Below are 21,863 nucleotides of genomic sequence, written 5' to 3' on the forward strand. Positions count from 1 at the left end.
GTAATGTTTTGAACGACCAATAATAAAAATAAAAATAAAAAAAAAATAAAAATAACTTTAAATATGAAAAAAAAGATCTAGGGAATTTTGTCAGCTGTTTATATGATTTTGTCCACAAAATCATGGAGTAACATGGGTTTGGAGGACATTAGAGCAGAGTTTTGATCAGATCTTTTTCTAATGCATTAGCTGAAATAAGGGCAAGAATCTTTTGCTTCCTCAGGGCCTGCTGCTTATCTCGCAGTTTTTGATATGTCACTCAGTGCTCTCTCTCCCACCACTGAGTGTAGACAAGAGGAGGAATACGAGAAATAACTTTTAAGCCAAACCCTTGTTTTGTTTTGTTTAGCATTTCCCATGAAGGAACATGAGGATAGTCTGGATAAATTCACACAAAGGTTTATATAATATGAGCTTGAATCTTGACTAATGTTTAAAAATAGACCTCAACTTAAAAATTATCTGTTTTTAATTTTGTATGACATAGACTGTGTGTGTGTGTGTGTGTGTGAGAGAGAGAGAGAGAGAGGAGGGAGGAGAGAGAGAAAGAGAGAGAGAGATAGGAGAAATTGAGACGGATCCTGCTATGCTAGTTAGTATCTTTTAATCCTAATAAATTGACATGTTGCAGAGAATCTTACATTGTAGGTAAAGGGTGATTAATTGTGTTATCTGGAAAAAATAGAATATATCATTAACAACTTTGCTTAGCCTTTCTCTTAACTAATAACTATTTATTTTTGTTAAAGGCTCATAACAAGAAAGAAATATTCTGCATTGTGAATTGAGGGAAAGGAGACACTCTATTTTGATCAGCATATCCTGTGTCCAAAATAGTGTCTGATGAATTGTAGTTGTGACATTACTAATAGCTTGATAAATGAGTAATTAGATCTCTCTAGGAAAGGAACTATGGAAATAGTGATAGATTTGTTATAATAACACATTTTAAAAAAGGCATTTACTCATTTTCTAACTTCAGTGCTCTTGCTTTCTCTTCATTTTTGTTCTTATTAAAGAACTAAAAATAATTTATAAATGACATGGTACATTTTGATAGATGCATAGGACTTAATTACAGAATAAATAGAGAAAGTTACTTAATGAACTTAACACTAACAAGGGCATGTATGATGATCAAAGTAAAGAGAAAATTGTTTAAAATATCCAAAATTAGGTTTAAAAAATGAACAAGTTGGGTGGGCTGGGTTGTAGCATAATGGTAGAGCATTTGCCTAGCGTGAGGCACTGGGTTTGATTCTTAGCACCACATATAAACAAATAAAAATAAAGTTCCATTGACAGTTCTTGGTGCAGGGAATACAGTGGTGAATGATACTTAGATTCTGATATAAGACAAGTAAACAGTCATGTTATTGAGGTAGTTGCTAAGAGACAATAGGAAGATAAATAGTGCAGGACAGGGAGGTAGATAATGATGATAGAGAATGATTATTTTAGATGCTGAGATCCATTGGAGCAGACAATTAAAGGACCCATACAAATGAGTATTTGGGGGAAATATATTGTGCACAAAATAATGACCTTGATTTGAGAATGTCCTTTGTGTGTTTGTGAAGTAGAAAGAATGCCAATGTGTCTAGACACTGAAAAAGTTTTCAGGACTTTTGTGGAAGGAAATAGGCTCATTCTATTCAAACACTATTTCAGGAGCTAATTGTTTTTATCTTCTTTGTAGGTGGTAACAGCTACCGGAACACTTGCTTTGGGAGTCAACATGCCTTGTAAATCTGTGGTTTTTGCACAAAACTCAGTCTATCTGGATGCCTTAAATTACAGACAGGTACTTTATGCATAAACTTCTCAATATATTGCTAAAATATGGCCATAGAATAGAAAAACTAATCCAAACCACACCATGGATCATTAGTTTACAAACACGTTTCAGTTCATTACTGCCTGGCTACCATTTTTAGCTGTTGTATAGTGGACAGCATGTGAGTTTGGGATTACGTGACCACTGCTGATATGACGTTGGATAGGACGTATAACCTGCTTGATATTCTTTTCTTTTGTTCAGAGTATGGGTGATGATTGCTGCCTTATACATTTTCAAGCAATAAATGAAATGACTTGCAAGAAAGATCCCCATCAAAGATGCTTGATAAATATTCACTGTTCATTTACTGTGCACAAGAGTTTGAACCCTGGAGTTATCTTTAATCCTTTTATATTCCTTGCTCCTGGCACATGGCCTATTACAAAGCCTACTCCATTACTCTCCTTTGTGATATTGGATTTTTGCCTTGCAGTCTCTGAATCCACCATCTTTCCTCATACGATCTTGGCCTTATATTATTAGATCAATTTCCTTGATTCTCTATTGCCTTATTCTACTGAAGACGGCATAGTTTATCTTCATATTGTTTCCCTGTTTAGGGACACTTGGTTAAGATTTCTTACTGGCTACATCAAACTTAGATGTCACCCCAAAATTCAAGTTTTTATCAAAGCACCTCCTTTTTTTCGACTCTTAGTACATCCATTTTTTTTCTTTTTAAGAGATTTCTTTTTTTGTTTTTTAAACGGGCCTTTATTTTTTTTTCATTTATTTATATGCGGTGTTGAGAATCGGACCCAGTGCCTCACACATGCCAGGCAAGCACTCGACCACTGAGCCACCACCCCAGCTCCTCTTAGTACTTCTGAATCTCCTCATAGGGCTTCTTCCTACCCAATATAACATGCTTGTAATTCCCCACCAACTGACCAGTCCCTGTCTTTCTTTACTTCTACATAAACACTCCTCTTGTCTCATGTTTGGGAATCTCATATTTAAGGCTCTGGAGACAGGGTGTTGAGATATTTGAAATAATGGATTTGGGATTGAAATGCCAGGGTTTGAGTTCTGGATCTCCTGTTTTCAGGTTGTTTCATTATGGGTCAGTTCCTTCCTTCCTTCCTTCTTTCAGTGCTGGAGATTGAATCCAGGGGCACTTAACCACTGAGCCACAGCCCCCAGCCCTTTTTATTTTATTTTGAGACAGGGTCTCACTAAGTTACTCAGGGCCTCGCTAAGTTGTTGCGGCTGAATTTGAAGTTGCAGTCCTTCTGCCTCAGCCTCCTGAGCCACTGGGATTACAGGTGTCCTCCCTCCACCCCCACCATGCGCCAGCTGGGTCAGTTTCTCATATTCCCAATGCCCAAGCTTCTACATCTACTATGGGGATAGTATTATATCTATCTCATATGTTGTTGTCAGTTCTATATGGGGAAAAAAGAAGAACTTAGTGCTCGCTATACAGTTAATAATGAAATTAATATAACCCCTGCAGTTTGTTCTTAACTTGCTTTTGCAAGTATCGTTTCTGAATTTTATCTCTCTCGTATTTCCTTGATGTGTGCACAGATTTTATTTTATGACTCACAGCTCAACATATTTGTATGTGACAGAAAGCAGGAAATAAAGGGATAAGAGAAAAAGAGACAAGATGAAATGAGACGAGATGAGGAGGGAGAGAAAATCTATATCACAGAGTTCAGTCTTTAGTGAACTGGAAATCAGGGTCTAGTCTTTCATCATTGTGGCCGCTTTTGTTCTGTAGATCATTTTTACAAATCCCTGATACATTAATGGCATGGAATAAGGACATAAGAATGACAAATGTCTCATTTTCCAACTGTTTCAGACATCGTGAATTTCTTAAGCCCTACATAGTTCAACATCCATTTCAGTTAATTAATGTTCGGATATAGGCATACTTTACAAACTTGAAAACACTGTAAAAGACTCAATACTTATACTATGATAGGAAAAGCACTTAGAGGAATTTCACATTGTGATTCTATTCTGTTTCCAGATGTCTGGTCGTGCTGGAAGACGAGGTCAGGATCTGCTTGGAGATGTATATTTCTTTAATATTCCATTCCCCAAAATAGGAAAACTCATCAAATCCAAAGTTCCTGAGCTGAGAGGACAGTTCCCTCTCAGCATATCCCTGATTCTGCGACTCATGCTGCTGGCTTCCAAGGGGGATGACCCAGAGGATGGCAAAGCAAAGGTACCGTGCTGGGCACTGCCTGAGGCTCAGCCTTTATCATGGGCCTGGCTAAAACCTAGACTGCAAAAGACCACCACTTTCATGGTCTTTAAGTTCTTCCTAAAGTCCTCCTGAGAGGATTGGGGAAGCTGAGGGGGATAGTGATTAGTTTTGTATGTTTCTACTATCTGACATAAAATTTGGGGCTGGATGGGAATTATGAATCACTTAAATAGGATTCCAGTTTCCATGTGTGACAGACATCATCAGATGGCAGATAAGAGTGCTGGCCAGGGATAGGAAAAGATTCGGGTTAGATTCTGGTTTCTGTCATTTAGAAACCAAGAGGAATGTTTTCATGATTTTGTAATAAAATTGATTTTTCATAAAAAGGAACTCAAGTTCATTAAAGAATATTTAGGAAATATAGAAAGTTGAAAGAAGGAAAAAACTAGATATCCATACCTAGTTCTTCTTCCCAAAGGGTATATAACATTATCATTTTGTTATTTTTTTCAATCATTTTTCTAAGGCATGGATATGCATTTGGTTTTCTATAATGTTGATGAATGTAATTGAACTTCAGAGTATGGTTGTAAACTTTATCTGATATTTTATACTGAGATAAATATTTTGTGTCCAATCACACAATGGAAGCCTTAAGATTAATAATTAACTTGATTTTCATTGATGAAAATGCATTGTTGAAAGGATCTGCATTAGTTTAGTTTGCTGTTGTTGTTGTTGTTAACATAATGCCATAAATTGTGTGAGTCACAGAGAAAAGAGGTTTATTTTGTTTCGCAATATAGAGGGGTGGCATCTGCCGAAGGCCTTCTTTCTGTCAGAGTCCCAAGGTGACACAGAATATCATGTGGCAAAAGACAGGGAGCAGGCGTGTGTGTCTCTGGTCTCTCATATAAAGCCACCGGGATTCCATCATGGGGACTCCACCCCCATGACTTCATTCCGGATAATTTCCCAAGGGCCCACCTCTAGATACCACCATCAGATCAAGTTTCTACGCTCTGAATACCTCACAATGGGGAGTGAGTATGAATTTGGAGAACACAGATCATGTTCAAACGACAGTGGGACCCCCTCTTCCCTTTTGTTTCTTTTTATGGGTGGTAATTAGTGTCCCAGATAAACCAGACACAGTTTGCTGAGCTGAGAATTCTAGGACTCTTGTGATGGGTTGACCAATTCCAACCAGGTGATTGCAGGCACAGGTGATTTTAGACCCAAATTTCCCCATCTTTGAGGTGGTAATTTTACCTCCCTGTAGAAAGGAGTGTGTCTTCTAGCAATCCTTGTTCTTCTTTTCAAGAAGTTTGTCAGGGTGATTCGTTTTCTTTGCCTTAGCATATTGGAGAAGACTTATCTGTAACCTGTACGTATGCCCACTTTGATTTCTGGCAATAAAATTCTCAAAATGTGCTTTTGCTCATCATGTCATGCTAATTCCTACTTTGCCTCTTGGCATTTAGTGTTAGAGGAGAAAACTCTTGGGGTCTCAGCTGGAGAAGCCAGGTTTATTTTTTTCCTCTTGCAGTAATTTTCTTCTTTTTTTCTGCTGATATAACTATCCTAACCCATTTTCTTTATCCTCTTTCAAATGATTTTTTCCAGGATTTTATATTTTATAAATCCTTTTTAAAATCAATGTTTTAGGTATTACATGATGAGATATTTCAGTCCTGATGTGAGGGTTTTTATTTTTGTAGGGAAAATATTGCACATAATGCCAAATTTACCATTTTAACCATTCTAAATTTACAGTTTAGTAGTATTCAATACATTCACATAGTTCTATAAGGTTGAGGTATTTTTCTTTTTTTAATTTATTGGTTCTTTATAGTTATACATAACAGCAGAATCCATTTAATATAATTACCAAATCAAAAAAAAAATTAATTTGTTCTTTTTAGATATACATGACAATAGAGTATATTTTAACATATTATACATACATGGAATATAATGTCCCATTCTTTTTTTTTATAGAGGGAGAGAGAGAGAGAGAGAGAGAGAGAGAGAGAGAGAGAGAGAGAATTTTTTAATATTTTTTTTTTTTTTTTAGTATTTGGCGGACACAACATCTTTGTTGGTATGTGGTGCTGAGGATCAAACCCGGGCCGCACGCATGCCAGGCGAGCGCGCTACCGCTTGAGCCACATCCCCAACCCCAAATAATGTCCCATTCTTGTGGTTGTACCTGATGTGAAGTTACACTGTTCATGTATTCATATATGAACACAGGAAAGTTATATCTGATTCATTCCACTGTCTTTCCTATTTCCACCCACCCTCCCTTCCCTTAATTCCCCTTTGTCTAACCCAATGAACTTCTCTCCCCTTTCCCCTTATTGTGTGCTAGCATCTATGCATCAGAGAGAATATTTGGCCTTTGTTTTTTGGGGACTGGCTTATTTCATTTAGCATAATAGTCTCTAGTTCTGTCCATATATCAGTAAATGCCATAATTTCATTCTTCTTTGTGGTTGAGTAATATTGCATTGTGTGTGTGTGTGTGTGTGTGTGTGTGTGTGTGTATAACATTTTCTTTATTCATTCATCTGTTGAAGGACACCTAGTTTGGTTCCATTACTTAGCTATTGTGAATTGAACTGCTGTAGCCACGTTAATATAGTACACTGATATTAAGCCCTTTGGGTGTATGCTGAAGAGTGGAATGACTGGGTCAAGTGGTAGTTCCATTTCCAGTTTTCTGAGGAAACTCCATATTACTTTCCAGAGTGGTTGCACCAATTTGTACTCCCACCAGCAATGTATGATGTACCTTTTCCTCCACATCTTCACCAACTTGTCACTTGTATTCTTGATAATTGCCATTCTGTCTGGAGTGAGATGAAATCTCAGTGTAGTTTTAATTTGCATTTCTCAAATTGCTAGAGATATTGAACATTTTTTCATATAATTTTAATAATTTCATTTCTTCTTCTGTAAAGAGTCTGTTCAGTTTCTTTGCCCATTTATTGATTGGGTTATTTGTTTTTTTTTCCCAGGGGGGTTAAGTTTTTGAGTTCTTTGTGTAACCTGGAGGTTAATCCTCTACCTGAGGTGCAGATAGCAAAGACTTTCTCCCATTCTATAGGGTCTCTCTCTTCATGTTCTTGATTGTTTTCTTTGTTGTAAAGAAGCTTTTTAGTTTGATACCATCCCATTTATTGTTTTTAATTTTACTACTTGAGCTTATAAGACTCTTGTTGAGGAATTTTGTTCCTAAATTGAAATGATGAAGAGTTGGACTTACTTTTTTCTTCTAGTAGGTACAGTGTCTCTGGTCTAATGCTTAAGTCCTTAATCCACTTTGAGTTGAGTTTTGTGTAGATGGAGAAATAGGGGTTCAATTTTAATCTACTACATATGGATTTCCAGTTTTCCAAGCACCACTTATTGAAGAGGCTATCTTTTCTCCAATGTATGTTTATGGCACCTTTGTCTTGTATGAGCTAACTGTATTTATGCAGGTTTTTCTGTGTCTTCTATTCTATTCCATTAGCCTTCATGTCTGTTTTGGTGCCAATACCATATTTTTTACTATAGCTGTGCAGTATAATTTAAAGTTTGGTATTGTAATGCCTTCTGCTTTACTTTTTGTTTTTTGTTTTTGTTAGCAAAAGAGAAACACAGGGGACTCCTGTCTCAGAGGCTATAACTCTGCCCATCAGCAGAAACAGGGGTTTTTAAAAGAGGTCATTCAAAGGCTACATTTTGTGTGTTCTCTGTTGGAATTGTAATTCACTTGTTAATTTTGGAGATAGTCATCTCTGAGATCTTCTGGTACCATCCCCAAAGTCTGGATTACTTTGCTCCTAGGGTGGCTGTGAACTCAAGGCCAGATGGCTCTGCCTAGGATGGGGAAGAAAGGTTATCCTGTTTCCTCTGAGATTAAGGATGGGAAGAGATTAGGGAGACACAGGAAAACAGGAAGAGAAAGAAACATATCAACTTTAAAAATAAGTTGTGGTGGCGAAGCACCAAGGACTATATTCAAAGCATAAAGTGAACCACTGTTACATTTCCCCACAATTAATTTCTACATTTCATTTTTATGGAAAAATAGGCAATGAAATCTCAAGCAGCTTCCTGCTGAAAGAGGGCAGTGTTGGAGGAAGTATCCCAAAGTCTTTGTTCTCTAATAAGTTGGGTGTGAAGAGTTAAGGGTATTCAACATCAGAGTAGTACAAAGGCCCACAGTGGTAGATGGCAGGAGTCTGGACAAGGCTCACATAGGGCAGGGATCATGCTAAGACAACAATAACCAAGACAGCAAAGCATTACTTTTTTTGTAAACAATTATCACAAAAGCAATTCGTATTTTAGCCAGTCTCTGAGAAACCATGAAGACGGTAACTCATAATCCTATCAGTGAAAACCAGATCAAGTTTATCAATGTCAGAGGTTACGAAGACTTTTACATCTATGAGATCAGGTTCAAATAACTCACAAACTTGGAACTCCAGAGTCCTTTGTGATCATTATTGTTAGCCTGCTTCAGTTTCCTCACTATGGATTGCTTTGGCTATTCTGGGCCTTTTATTTTTCCAAATGAATTTCCTGACTGCTTTTTCTATTTCTATGAAGAACGTCATTGGGATTTTAATAGGAATTGCATTAAATCTGTATAATGCTTTTGGTAGAATGGCCATTTTGACAATATTAATCCTGCCTGTCCTAAAACGTGAGAGATCTTTCCACCTTCTAAGGTCCTCTTCAATTTCTTTCTTTAGTGTTCCATAGTTTTCATTGCATAAGGCTTTCATACTCTTTTGTTTGATTCCCCAAATTTTATTTTATTTTTTTTGAGGCCACTGTGAATAGGATAGTCTTCCTAATTTCCCTTTCCATTGATTCATCACTGATGTATAGGAATGTAATTAATTTATGAGTGTTACTTTTATATCCTGCTATTTGCTGGATTCATTTATGAGTTGTACAAGTTTTCTGGTGGAGTTTTTTTTTTTTTTTTGGTCTTCTAAATATAGAATCATGTCATCTACAAATAGGAATAGTTTGAGCTCTTCTTTTCCTATTTATATTCCTTTAATTTCTTTCTTCTGCCTAGTTTCTGTGGTTAGGATTTCAAGGACTATGTTGAATAGAAGTGGTGAAAGAGGGGATCCCTGTCTTACTCCAGAAGTTAGAGGTGATGCTTTCAATTTTTCTCCATTTAAAATGATGTGGGCCTTGGGTTTAACATATAGAGCTTTTATAATGTTGAGGTATGTTCCTAGTGCCCCTAATTTTTCCAGTGTTTTGAACATGAATGGATGCTGTGTTTTGTCAATTGCTTTCTCTTTCATCTATTGAGGTAATCATGTGATTCTTGTCTTTAAGTGTATTGATGTGGTGAATTATGTTTATTGATTTCCATATGTTGAACCAAACTTGCATCCCTGGGATGAACTCCATTTGATCATGGTATACTAGTCAGCCAGTATTACTGTGTAATGGTCTCTTTGATTCTTGAAAAGGGTTTGTTTGATATACATAAATGCTCCATTGTTTGGGGCATAAATATTTATTATTGTTATGTCTTGTTGATGTCTAATTCCCTTAAGCAATATGAAATACCCTTCTTTGTCCCTTCTGATTAACTTCAGCTTGAAGTCAACTTTATTTGATATGAGGATAGAAACCTCTGCTTGTTTAAGAAATCCATGTGAATGATACTTATTTCTCTCATCTTTTTACCTTCAGTCTGTAGACATCTTTGCTGATGAGGTGTGTCTTTGGAGATGACATATTGTTGGGTCTTGTTTTTTAATCCAGCCTGTCAGTCTGTGTCATTTGATTGTTGAGTTTAGGCCATTTACATTCAAACATTATTATTGAGAAATGATTTTTATTCCTTGTCATTTTGCTTTATTTCTGGCATTTAAATTTGAATCAATTTCTTCTTTGAGTATTTTTCTAGTGTAGTTCCTCCTTTTGCTGTTTTTCACTTTTACTTTTAATGTCTTCTTCATGAAATATTTTATTGAGTATGTTTTATAGTGTAGGCTTTCTAGTTATGAATTCTTTTAACTTTTGTTTATCATGGAAGGTTTTTATTTCATCATCTATTCTGAAACTTAGTTTTGCTGGGTGTAGTAGTTTTGGCTAGCATCCATTTTGTTCATAAATTGGTATATATTATTCAGTGACTTCCTAGCTTTAAGTGCCTGAGTTGAAAATTAGTTGGATCCAACTTGGTTTCACTCTAAATGAAACCTGTCACTTTCCTATGGCAACTTTAAAAATTCTATCCTTATTCTCTATGTTAGGCATTTTCAGAATAATGTGCCTTGCTGTAGGTCTATTGTAATTTTGTATATTTTGGGCCCTGCAAGCCACCGGTATTTGATTTTCCATTTCATTCTTTAGATTTGAAAAATTTGCTGATATTATTTTATTGAAAAGATTGTGCATTCCTTTGGTTTGTATTTCTGAGCTTTCATCTATCCTGATAAATCTTAAATTTGGTCTTTTCAGGTTATTCCATATTTCTTATAAGTTATGTTCATGGTTTCTTCAAATCTTTTTTTCATGATTAACTTTATTTTCAAAATTATATATTTTATCTTCATTGCCTGAAACTCTGTTTTCCAAGTGGTCTAGTCTACTGGTGAAGCTTTCTTTTGAATTTTTAATTTGGCTTATTGATTCCTTCATTTCAAGGATTTCTGCTTAATTTTTTTTTTCAGAATTTCTGTCTCTTTATTGAAATAAGCTTTCACCTCCTGTATTTTCTCTCTGATTTCACTCCTTACATCAATCATCTTTTACCTTATGGATCAGTTTAATTATGTACATTCTAAAATCCTTCTCTGACATTTCTTCCACTGTGGTGTTGTTGAATTCTGTTTTGAAGTATCTTGGTTCCTTTAGGACATTTTGTTCCCTTGGTTTTTTTTTTTTATGTAGTTTGTTTGTTTACCTATTTAACAGTATGGCAGTAGAGTTTCTAACCTGTGGACTTACAATATTCCTTAAGGTTTCCAGTATCTCACCATTTAGGGGGAGACCAATAATAACAACATCCAGTACAAACAATATACAGCAATAAACCAAATAATTCCTGCTATGATGTCTACAATGTTAATTGTCACAATAAAGAGAAATGATACCATCAGTTATTGCCTACAATAAAAACAGTATATATGCAAAAGGGTTTTCAATTTCAAATGGTGAACAGAGAACAGAAGTGATGTAGGAAGTGATGATTATGAAGGTGGAGGAGAGAAGAGAGAAGGAAAAAAATTAAAGGAAAAGTGAAAGAGAAATATAGAGATTGGCTGTTAGCAGAAGAAAAGAGAGAGATTCAAGGGAAGTGGATAAGTTATAGAAAAATATATATGAAGTAAAAATGTTAAACATTATAAATAAATATAAAATAATACAAAACAAACTGAAATATACTAATCAAACATTCTAGTCCTCAAAATACCTATCCATGAAAAATAACTAGCTACAAACATGCTAGAAAAGAGAAAAAAATATATGAATATGTATAAATATCCATGACCATTAAGGTTACAATTAAACAAAGAAAAGAAAAAAAATGTTCTCAATAAAAAGTTAAAGAATTGTTTGTGTTAGAGTTCAGAAGGTTCTCAACTTCCCTTCTCAGGAGTGTTAGGTGGAGTGTGATGCTTGCTCCATCCTTAGAGGGGGTTGCTGGAGTGAGAGAGGTAATCTCACAGGCGGAACTCCTGCGGGGGAGGGTAGGCCTAGGTATGCTCCAGGTTCTTCCCTGAATGCCTATCTGTCTGGAGGTCTTCAATCAGTGTACTTTCAGGGCCCAGCAATTGCTGGTCCATGCTGGAAGACTGCACCCCAACGATTTCCCCTGGGTCCCAGGTGTGGTGGAGGAGCCAATCGTTGGTCACTATGTGACCCGCAGACCCCATGTTTCCTGGTCTCCTGAGTTCAGTTTCCAAACTCAATCTCTCCTGCCCCACCCTTTTGAATTTCCAGCCAGGTGTGTCTCTCCCCACTGGTCCTGTAAGCAGCTGGGTTGGAGGGGGAGGGAGAGACCTTTGTTTCCACAGCCATGAGACCTCTGCGTGAACCTCTCTCCACATTTGATTTTCTCCTGGTCACTTAGACACACCCTGTGTCATTCAGTGTGGGTTTGTCAGGCCTGTATTTCAGGCCAAGCTCAGGTTTGTCAGGAATCACTCCCCCACCTGTTTCCCCCATGCTGCAGCTGCAAAATGGTTCCTTTCTCTGTCCTCTACTTATACCTGGGAGAGAGGTGGCTTCTGTCCCACACAAGGATATTGTGCAGTCTGCTTTTCAGTTTAGTCTCTAAACCCAGACATGCCTCAGGCATCCTGAAAATGTGTATTCCTTTAATTCCTTCATTCCTCCACTTTGCTTGAAGAGGGATCACTCTTACTGTGGCCCTGGTGATTTTTTCCCTTACTTTATTATATCCAACCTTCTGAGTATCCAATTGTCTTCGAATGTGGAGTATTAAATTCCAGTTGAGTCCCCCTCCTCCACTCCTCCCCGTGCCCGTGTTTACCCACCTTGCTAGGAAGCTGCCTGTCTGCCTTCTTGGTTTAACACCACAGAGCAGCCAGAAAAGCGACCTTCTCCATTCTGCCATTGAACTCCTCCTCCAACAACAACAACAACAAAATGTATTTCTTAAATTATATTCTTGTTATTTGCTTCTTCTTCTTTTTTGTTTTTTGGTGATGCTGGGGATTGAACCCAGGACCTTGTGCATGCAAGGCAAGCACTCTACCATCTGAGCTATAACCCCAATCCTATTTGCTTCTTTTTAATTCAATTTCTTATTCATGAAAATTTGCAATTTTTAAAAAGTAAAACCCTTTTTTCCCTACTCTCTATTGATTGGCTTCACATGAAATTCTTTGCTCTAACATTACTATCATTACAAGAGAACATAAAATTTACTTTCCACATCACTGATGCATTCCTCAAAGTGTCAATTCTGTTCTTTAGTAATACAAACGTGGATTTTAATTCCTCTGCTAGACTTTTGGTTTTCTTAAAATTTTTCGCTATATCATATATCACTCTTTCATGTCAAAATAGTGCATTTATTTTTAAAAAATATCAAATTATCTTGTCTATATACATGCCATTGTGCTTTCTCTCATAGAACTGTATTATTTGATATTCATTAAGTAGGCCAAATAATTTTCCAAAAGGATTTTTTTGCTGCATGCATAAAACAAATTTCATAGATGAGACCTACCAACGTTGATAGCTGTACTCTAAAAATTAGAGTAAAAACCAATGTTCTTATCATAGTCTGTGAGGTTCTCTAGAATCTGATCTCTGGTTAACTTGTTGAACTCATCTCTTGGTGTCCCATTTGCCCACTACTTGTTTCATCAAGAGTAAGGCACATAATAGTTTGAGAACAATGGTTCCTGCTATTTCTTTTCAGATACATGCTTTGGCCTATTGCCTTACCTCATTACATTGGTTGTTCTAACATTATGGTCAGTGATGTCTACTCATACCACCCGTCTTATGTGACAAATGCTTCCCCTGATGGCTGCATTGCAATTCTTACTCAAGTACTACACGCTACAAATATTTATTAAATCTACACCAAAAAATCTGGCAAACAAGTATCACTGGCCTTAGAGTACTTACCTTGTACTAGGTCAGAGAAAATAAAAACACAATATAAATAGATATAAATAAACATACATATATGCATAGGTAGATATTTTATGTGATATAAGTACAATGCATAACTAAGCAATATAAGTTCAAAGTGTGGATCATATGATGTTGTTAGTCACTATAACCTACAATGTGCAATGTTTTAGGATTCAAATCATCTTTTTAAAAAATATTATTTATTTATTCTAATTTGTCATATATGACAGCAGAATACATTTCAACTCAGCACACATATAGAACACAATTTTTCATGTTTCTGGTTGTACACAAAGTAGTCACACATTCGTGTCTTCATACCCGTACTTAGAATAATGATGTCCATCTCATTCCACCATCTTTCCTACCCCTATGCTCCCTTCCTTCCTCTCCCTCCCCTTTGCCTATCTGAAGTTCCTCCGTAACTCCCATGCTCCCCCCCATCCCCATTATGGATCAGCATCCTCATATCACAGAAAACATTTGGCCTTTGTTTTTTGGGGATTGCCTTACTGCACCTAGCATTTATATTCTCCAACTCCATCCATTTACTTGTAAATGCCATGATTTTATTTTATTCTCTTTTAATACTGAATAGTATTCCATTGTGTATATATACCACATTTTCTTTATCCATTCATCTTGGTGAGGCTCATCATGGGGTCTACCCTTTTAAGGTCACAGTGAATCACTATGAATTCATCACCTCATAACTACTCTGCTGTTTTTTGATAGTTGCAATCTCTGACTATTGTAGAAGTGGCACATGGGTAAACAAAAAAGGACTGTAGAAAAGGTCATTTTTAGTTCCCTTAAAATGTATCACTCTTCTCCCCCTTTTCCTTCCTGCTTTTCTCTCTCCCTTCCTTCCTTCTACTTAGTCCATTCCCTTTAACAAAAGTACAAATTCTTTCTTGGTTCTATAAACTCTCCATACTAAAAGCAGCAAGGTTTAAATTTTGGTAATGCTAGAAAGTTTTCCTTTTATTAAGACTATATAGACATTTTCGTGGGGCCTCAAAAGCTATGTGAAGTTCACTGCTGTTTGACTCTGGAAACCAATCAGTATTTTTATTTCTTTGATTTTAATCAACCTAGTTCCATTATTTTTGCAAGGATAATGCAGGATACTGAATAATAAATCTTTTTTTGCTCTTCCAGATCAAGACCTATAGGCTCTTAAATTGGAATGACTTTTGTTACCAGATTGCTTAGAAATACATTTTATTTCTTAAGTTCTGTTCCATGTGCTCTGTTTTGTTATAGGCAGGATATCTGTGTAGGAACATGATGAATCCAATTGTGTGAAATTGAGTTGAATCTTGGATATTGCTGATATCCATGTGTATAATAGATATAGACAATACCTACTCTATATTATCCACTTAGGAGTGTATTTATTTCACATGCTTATAAATTTGGGTAAAGAAAAGTGCTCTTTTTAATAGGTGCTGTCAGTGCTAAAGCACTCATTGCTGTCCTTCAAACGACCCAAAGCCATGGAGATGTTAAAACTCTACTTCTTATTTTCTTTGCAGTTGCTGGTGAAAGAGGTATGATTATACTTTTTTTTTCATTTCTTTCTTTTTCTTTTCATTTTTTTTAATGAAATAGGTTTGCTAACATCTAGAGTTTTTACCATGTCAAGCTCATTGTAATCTTTAGAAGGTTACATTCATCATTAATATTACTTACAATTATCAAAGTTGGGCCAGATAATTGTTATCAATCTCTCTTATATTGGCATTAAATAACTATTTTAAACTAATAATTTTTTTTCTTCTTTTTCTTTAGGGATATATAGATCAAGAGGGCAATCCTATGGGGTTTGCTGGACTTGTATCACATTTGCATTATCATGAACCTTCTAATCTTGTTTTTGTCAATTTTCTTGTGAGAGGTCTTTTCCATAAGCTTTGTCAGCCAACTGAGAAAGGTAAGCTTGGAGTCTATCTATCTATCCATATCTCTATATATATCTCCAAAAAGTAGCAATAGATTTATAGAAAGTTAGCACTTCATGAATGTTTTTCTCTACAAAGAAAATACAGTTAGTATGTATGTAATTTACAGTACCCCAAATTAGATAAAATAAAACACTCACTAATATTGACTATATGGGAAGCAACCATATTTTGTGACATTTACTGTAAAGTGTTAACTTCTTGAAACTATTAACTTCAGGGACTCCTTGCCTATAGGATTCAGAACATATTGAATAATATACAATTTTTAGAATAAATATATTCTCATCATAAAAAAGGATATAGGAAAGTTGTATGTTGAAAATAGAAAATTATCCAGAATTCTACTATCCATAGATAATCACTATTAGTATTTGGGAATATTTTCTTCAAATATAATTGTATGGAATAATTAAATAACCAATATTATATTAATTATATAATACAAAATCTTGTTTTACTAGTAAACATATGAAATTTTGCCCATATCATGTAATTTTTTTTAATAATTTCCATTTAACACAATTTTTATGAAAAGATTTTGATTTAATTTAAACAATAAAGTCCTTACATAGTATCCCTAAAATAAATGTTAGCCTCTCATACTATTTGTGTTTAATTTTTACATTTCCTAATGCCTGCTGAACTCAATACCTTTTACATTACCTTACCTTCTATATTGATTGATAAGAAGACTATTTTTACAATAGACGTAGTTGGTGTGTTGTAAATATACATTGTTATATGACATAAGGTTACTCAGGGAATTCTGTTCTTCAAAAATGTGTGAAAGAGGGGAAATAACTTCAATCCATGGGATGTACAAATCCATTCATTGATGTGGAGATAGGTGTGTATGATTGCAAACAAGAATATGGAAAATTTGAGAACTTTATGAGGGAGATGATATCAATATCAGTCTTGTAAACTAGGAAACTAAGGCACACAGAATACAGAGAAGCTAAACAAATTGGCATGGTTCTGTCCTACAGTTTTAGTAAGTCAAAATCAAGATTGAAATATAAGCAATCTGAATCTAGAGCCAATGTTATTAAGCGTCACTTTTTTTGTTTTTTTGGATACTGGGATGGAACCCAGGGGTGTCTCATCATTGAGGTCTATCCCCAATCCCTTTTTATTTTTTATTTTTGATACAGGGTCTCACTAAGTTGTTGAGAGTTTCATTAAGTTGTTGAGAGTTTCATTAAGTTGTTGAGTCTGGCCTCCAATTTGCAATAATCCTGCCTCAGCCTCCCAAATTGCTGGGAATATAGGCATGAGCTACCACACCCAGGACATTTCAGTTTTTTTTTTTTATCACTTGAGTATAGTGTTCATGTGTCATGAACTTATAGCAACTTAGGTCAGGCAGGCAGATAAAGCCAGGTGGCTATTTTGGGGCCAAATTTTAGAAAGTCTTAGAAAGTTGGATTTTGTTTATCAGTCATTGAGTCAGAGAATTTTGAGTAGATGAGAGAGACATGATTAGAATTCTGATCATCTACTAGAATAGACCAAAGTGAGGGAAATCTATGTAAGGAGAAAAGGCAATTCATGTTTGGGATGACACGAATCTGAACTCAGATAGGAGCAAGACTGAAATAAAAGCACAGATGAAAACTGTTATCAGTACAGTGATTCTGTCTCAAATTTTTAATTTCTGTGAAATGAAATGTAATATAACTATCAATTTAAACATGAAAAATAGATACTTTTTCACATTTATAATAAGACATTGCTTCTCATAGGCTCAAAACGTTTTTCTCAAGATGTTATGGAAAAACTAGTGTTAGTTCTGGCACACCTCTTTGGAAGAAGATATCTTCCAGCAAAGTTCCAAGATGCTAACTTGAAGTTTTATCAATCAAAGGTAAAGTGTATGATGGTGATAAAATTTATTCATTAAGGTTATTCAATAGATAGTCCCAGAATGATTTAGCAGCAGTAAGGTTTTATTTTGGTAATTTGTTTTGTAGAATAATTTGTTCTTTCGTAGTTTGTTTAATGTTTAATATATAATTCAAAAGTTGTCCTCTGTAAATCTATTAAAAAGTTAAATGCCTTGAGTAAAAAATAAGATTGAAATCTTACTCATGTCCTTCATTTGCTTGTATTAAATCACAGCATTAAGAGACTAAAATAATCGATGTGGGTAACTACACATTTAAGTGAAACAACCATCCCCATGATTGAATCTACAGTTCTCTTAGGATCTTTTTACCTTGATATAATAGATAAAATTGCTATTATAATTATTGAGGAAATGTTGACTGAGGGTACAATTTTGAATATAATACTATATAGTACTATATGTTGTGAAGTATAGCACATTCAGTGAGAAAGCATTAGACTAGTCATCCAGGAAATCATCACTTTACTCACAGACACCAAAATCATAGAAACTCTTTTCCAATTTTATTATTTTATTTGCAACATTTGACCAAAGATGGTCATGATTTCATATTATTTCAGATACTATTACTGATATAGTTCATTAGAATCTGAGAAAGTAGGATATGCTAGTTTATACCAGATAGCCTTAGTGGAAAGATGCTATGGAACAAAAAAGAAGAGTTAGTGTACATCTTCTAATCCTACAATATTGAATTAGAAATCTGTGCCCTTACTAAATATCCTCTAGATCAGTGAACACAACATTAGTCATTGAAATATTATCACACTTTTCCACAACATGTACATTCTTGAAATACTATTTAATTGTTCTATTTAAATAAATTTGTATTTACTTAGAACTAAGTCTCTATTCTTAAAAAGAAGGCCATCGTATAAATACAATAAAAGTAGATTCTGAATAGAAACATTCCCCCCCCCCTCTCTCTCTCTCTCTATATATATATATATATATATATTTGGAAATTGTTCTGCTTCCAGGTAAGATATACTCAGTAGATGGTTGTCATTCTTCCTGCAGCAGAGAGCTATGAAAGAAATGATGACTACATGTGTTGAAATTGCATAGTGGCAAGAACTTTCCCAGATGTGATAGAAATTTCCAACATAGGTTTTGTCTCAGAGAACTTGCCAACCCTGGACATGGGTGGAAATTGAAGTTAGCATATTTAGAGGGCCTCTCCAGTGAGAATAAAGAAGGCCAATAAAATTTTGTGCTTATATAGAGCTCAAGTTACAGATTAAAAATTTTATAGACTACAATCATGTAATGTGTTTTCATCACTCTGTAACATACAAGTTTTGTGCTCAGAATCCCAAGAGAACCATGACTTAGGAATGGAGACAAAGCAGATATAAACTGAGTATTATTAAAATTCCCAAACAATGAGAGTTAACTTCAGTCTACTTGAATTAATTCTTAATTCTTAATTCATTGCTGCTTTCTCTTTTGGCCAAATACAAAGATGGATAAACTTAGTTTGATAAAAGATAGCATCTGAAGCCTATAAAACACTTTTATAAGTTATTTCTGATTTGAAAGCAAAACAAAAATTCTAAAGAAGTGAGTAAACAGTAATATATTCCCAATAAGCAGGAAGAAAATCAGGTAACAGTAGAAGACCCACAGATTTAGAGTTAAAATACAAACAAGGACTTTTAGTATGACTAATATGTTGCAATAGGGAAAAACATACACAAAATTGGTAAAAATTATGGAGAGTTTCACTAGATAATTAATATATTTAAAAGTGATAAGTGGACATTACAAAACTGAAAATATAATACTTGACTCCCAGAATATATGCAGCTAGAAGTCAGAATCAGTAAGTTAATATAACTCAGTAGAAAGTATCCAAAGTGTAACCCAGAGAGAAAAAATTAAAATGAAATAAGGTGCCATAAAAGATATGTGGACCATACTGTATTGGAATTTGAAAAGAAGAAGAGGAATAAATATAAAACTAGAGTCAAAAAAACTAATGGCTGGGAATTTTACAAGTTGATGAAAGACAGAAAACCCATAGTTTCAAAAACTTCGTCAATTTCAAAATTTCAAATTTCAATTTGAAAACCACAGGGATACAAAATGGCAACATGCTTCCTTCAAAGAAGTGATAGCTAGAATTACACCTGACTTTTAAATCAAAATAATGAAAGCTAGAAGCAATGGAATAATATATTTTATGGGATGAGTAACTCTTAATTCTGAAATCTAAATATATTCTTCAAAAGTAACCTGAGATTACTGTGTGTTCAGGCATGAGATCTGAACTTGCTGCTGTTAAGCTTGCAAAAAAGAAATATCACACATTGTAGGCAGATGGAAAGAAAATCTAAAATTTGGAAACATAAAAATGCAGAAGAGAATGAGGAACACACAGAGAGTAATAGAAGGAACACTGAATTAAGAGAAATAATAAAAGAGGAGAAAAGGTTACATAACACATGGTACAAATAAGAAAAAATAATGAAGTAGAAAACTTAATTATACTATTTTTTTTTTTTTTGGTGGTGCTGGGGATTGAACCCAGGGTCTTGTGCATGCAAATCAAGCACTCTACTGACTGAGCTATATCCGCAGCCCCAAATAATTAAATTAAATATAAATGTACTAAATATACCAAGTAAAAATCCTATGATTTTCAGATTATATTTTTATTTTAAAATAAATCCATATACTTTATAGAATACACAAATATGTGTTTACAAACAACACAAGTATATTGCATTTTTGGTATGAAATCTCAAGAAAAGTTGGAAGTAGAATGTTGAAAAAGGTTGTGGCAGTTAAACACTAACCAGAAATACTTTAATTGCCAGGAAATTAAACAAATTAATTTCCAAATGCACATAGGAAAAAAAAGAAGTAAAGTGATAATTATAAAATATTTTAAATTAATAACAACGAATGAATGAGACTTACAAATCCTAATAAAATATAATGAGGCAATGCTTGAAGGAATATTTAGAGTATCCAAATCACATATTAGAAAAGAAGACAGGCTGAAAAAAAAAACAGCCTAAGGATCTGGGAAAGTTTAGACATGAGGTGTCCCTCAAAAGCTTATGTGGGAGACAATGCAGAAAGTTGAGAGATGAAATGATTTGCTAATGAGTGCATTAATTCACTAACAGATTAACTTGGAGGTAACTGTAGGCAGGTAGGTAGCCATGTGGCTGGAGGCAACAGGTCACTGAGGGAAAGTCTTTAAGGTTTATATTTTGTCCCTGGTGAGTGGAGCGCTTTCTGCTTCTTGATTTCCATGTCCTGAGCTGCTTTCCTTCACCACACCCTTCCGCCATGATGTTCTGCCTCACCTCATGACCAGAACAATGGAGTGAGCCATCTAAGTACTGAGACCTCTGAAACCATGAGCCCCCAATAAACTTTTCCTCTGCTAAAACTGCTCTTGTCAAATCTTTTGGTCACAACTGCACAGAATTGACTAAAATAATAACCTAGAATATATAGAAGGAAAGAAATAATAAAATAAGAGCAGAATTAAAGTAAATTGAAAACAACCATACACAAGGGAAATTAACAAAACCTAAGTCAGGTCTTTATAAAAAAATAATAAAATTGATTAATATCTAGCAAGTCTCAGAATAAAGAGAGGCAAAAATGCAAATATCAGAAAAGAAAATGGAACATTATTTCAGATATCAAAAAGAGGAAAAGGATATGATGAATTACTTTATGCTAAAAAATCTGACTCGATAAAATAGACAAATTCCTATAAAATTTATATTTCCAAAACTTACTAAGCAGGATATAATAAAATTAAGTGTCTGATATTAGAGAAACTTAATCTACTAGTAAAAAAAACCAAACTCTTCTATTAAAATACCAGAGACTCAGATGGCTTCACTGGTCACTTATTTCAAATATTTAAAGAATAACACCAATGTGTATGTATGTCAAAGCATGAGATTGTACACCTAAAATATGTACAATTTTTTATTTATTAAGTGTGTCTCAACGAAACTGGGAAAAGAGAAAAACCTCAGTCTTGGGAAGCCGATAAACCGGGTTTTGAGCGTAATCCCAGAAACTCAGGAGGCTGAGGCTGAGGCAGAAGGATCACAAGTTCAAGGTCAGCCTCAGCAACTTAGTGAAGACCTAAGCAATTTAGTGAAATCCTTTTTCCAAACAAAATTTTAAATAAATAAATAAATAAATAAATAAATAAATAAATAAATAAATAAATGGTGCTGGGGATGCAGCTCACTGGTTAAGTGCTCCTGAGTTCAATCCCAGCACCAAACCAAACCAACCAACCAACCAAACAAACAAAAATCAAAAAGAAGAAATATTTACACTTTCTAG

General features: G+C 34.7%; 1 protein-coding gene across 1 annotated transcript in view; it reads left to right on the forward strand.

Moving 5' to 3' along the window:
* The window catches only part of LOC113183458 (putative ATP-dependent RNA helicase DDX60), a 112,888-nt gene that overhangs the window by 81,889 nt on the left and 9,136 nt on the right, over positions 1 to 21,863 (forward strand). The window contains exons 29-33 of the mRNA XM_077792565.1: positions 1,700 to 1,804; positions 3,822 to 4,022; positions 15,107 to 15,211; positions 15,453 to 15,594; positions 17,371 to 17,492. Of these exons, the coding sequence (XP_077648691.1) occupies positions 1,700 to 1,804; positions 3,822 to 4,022; positions 15,107 to 15,211; positions 15,453 to 15,594; positions 17,371 to 17,492 (675 nt within the window). The remainder of the gene's footprint in view (positions 1 to 1,699; positions 1,805 to 3,821; positions 4,023 to 15,106; positions 15,212 to 15,452; positions 15,595 to 17,370; positions 17,493 to 21,863) is intronic.

This window comes from Urocitellus parryii, chromosome 14 (assembly GCF_045843805.1).
Source record: "Urocitellus parryii isolate mUroPar1 chromosome 14, mUroPar1.hap1, whole genome shotgun sequence".
Taxonomy (NCBI): Eukaryota; Metazoa; Chordata; class Mammalia; order Rodentia; family Sciuridae; genus Urocitellus; species Urocitellus parryii.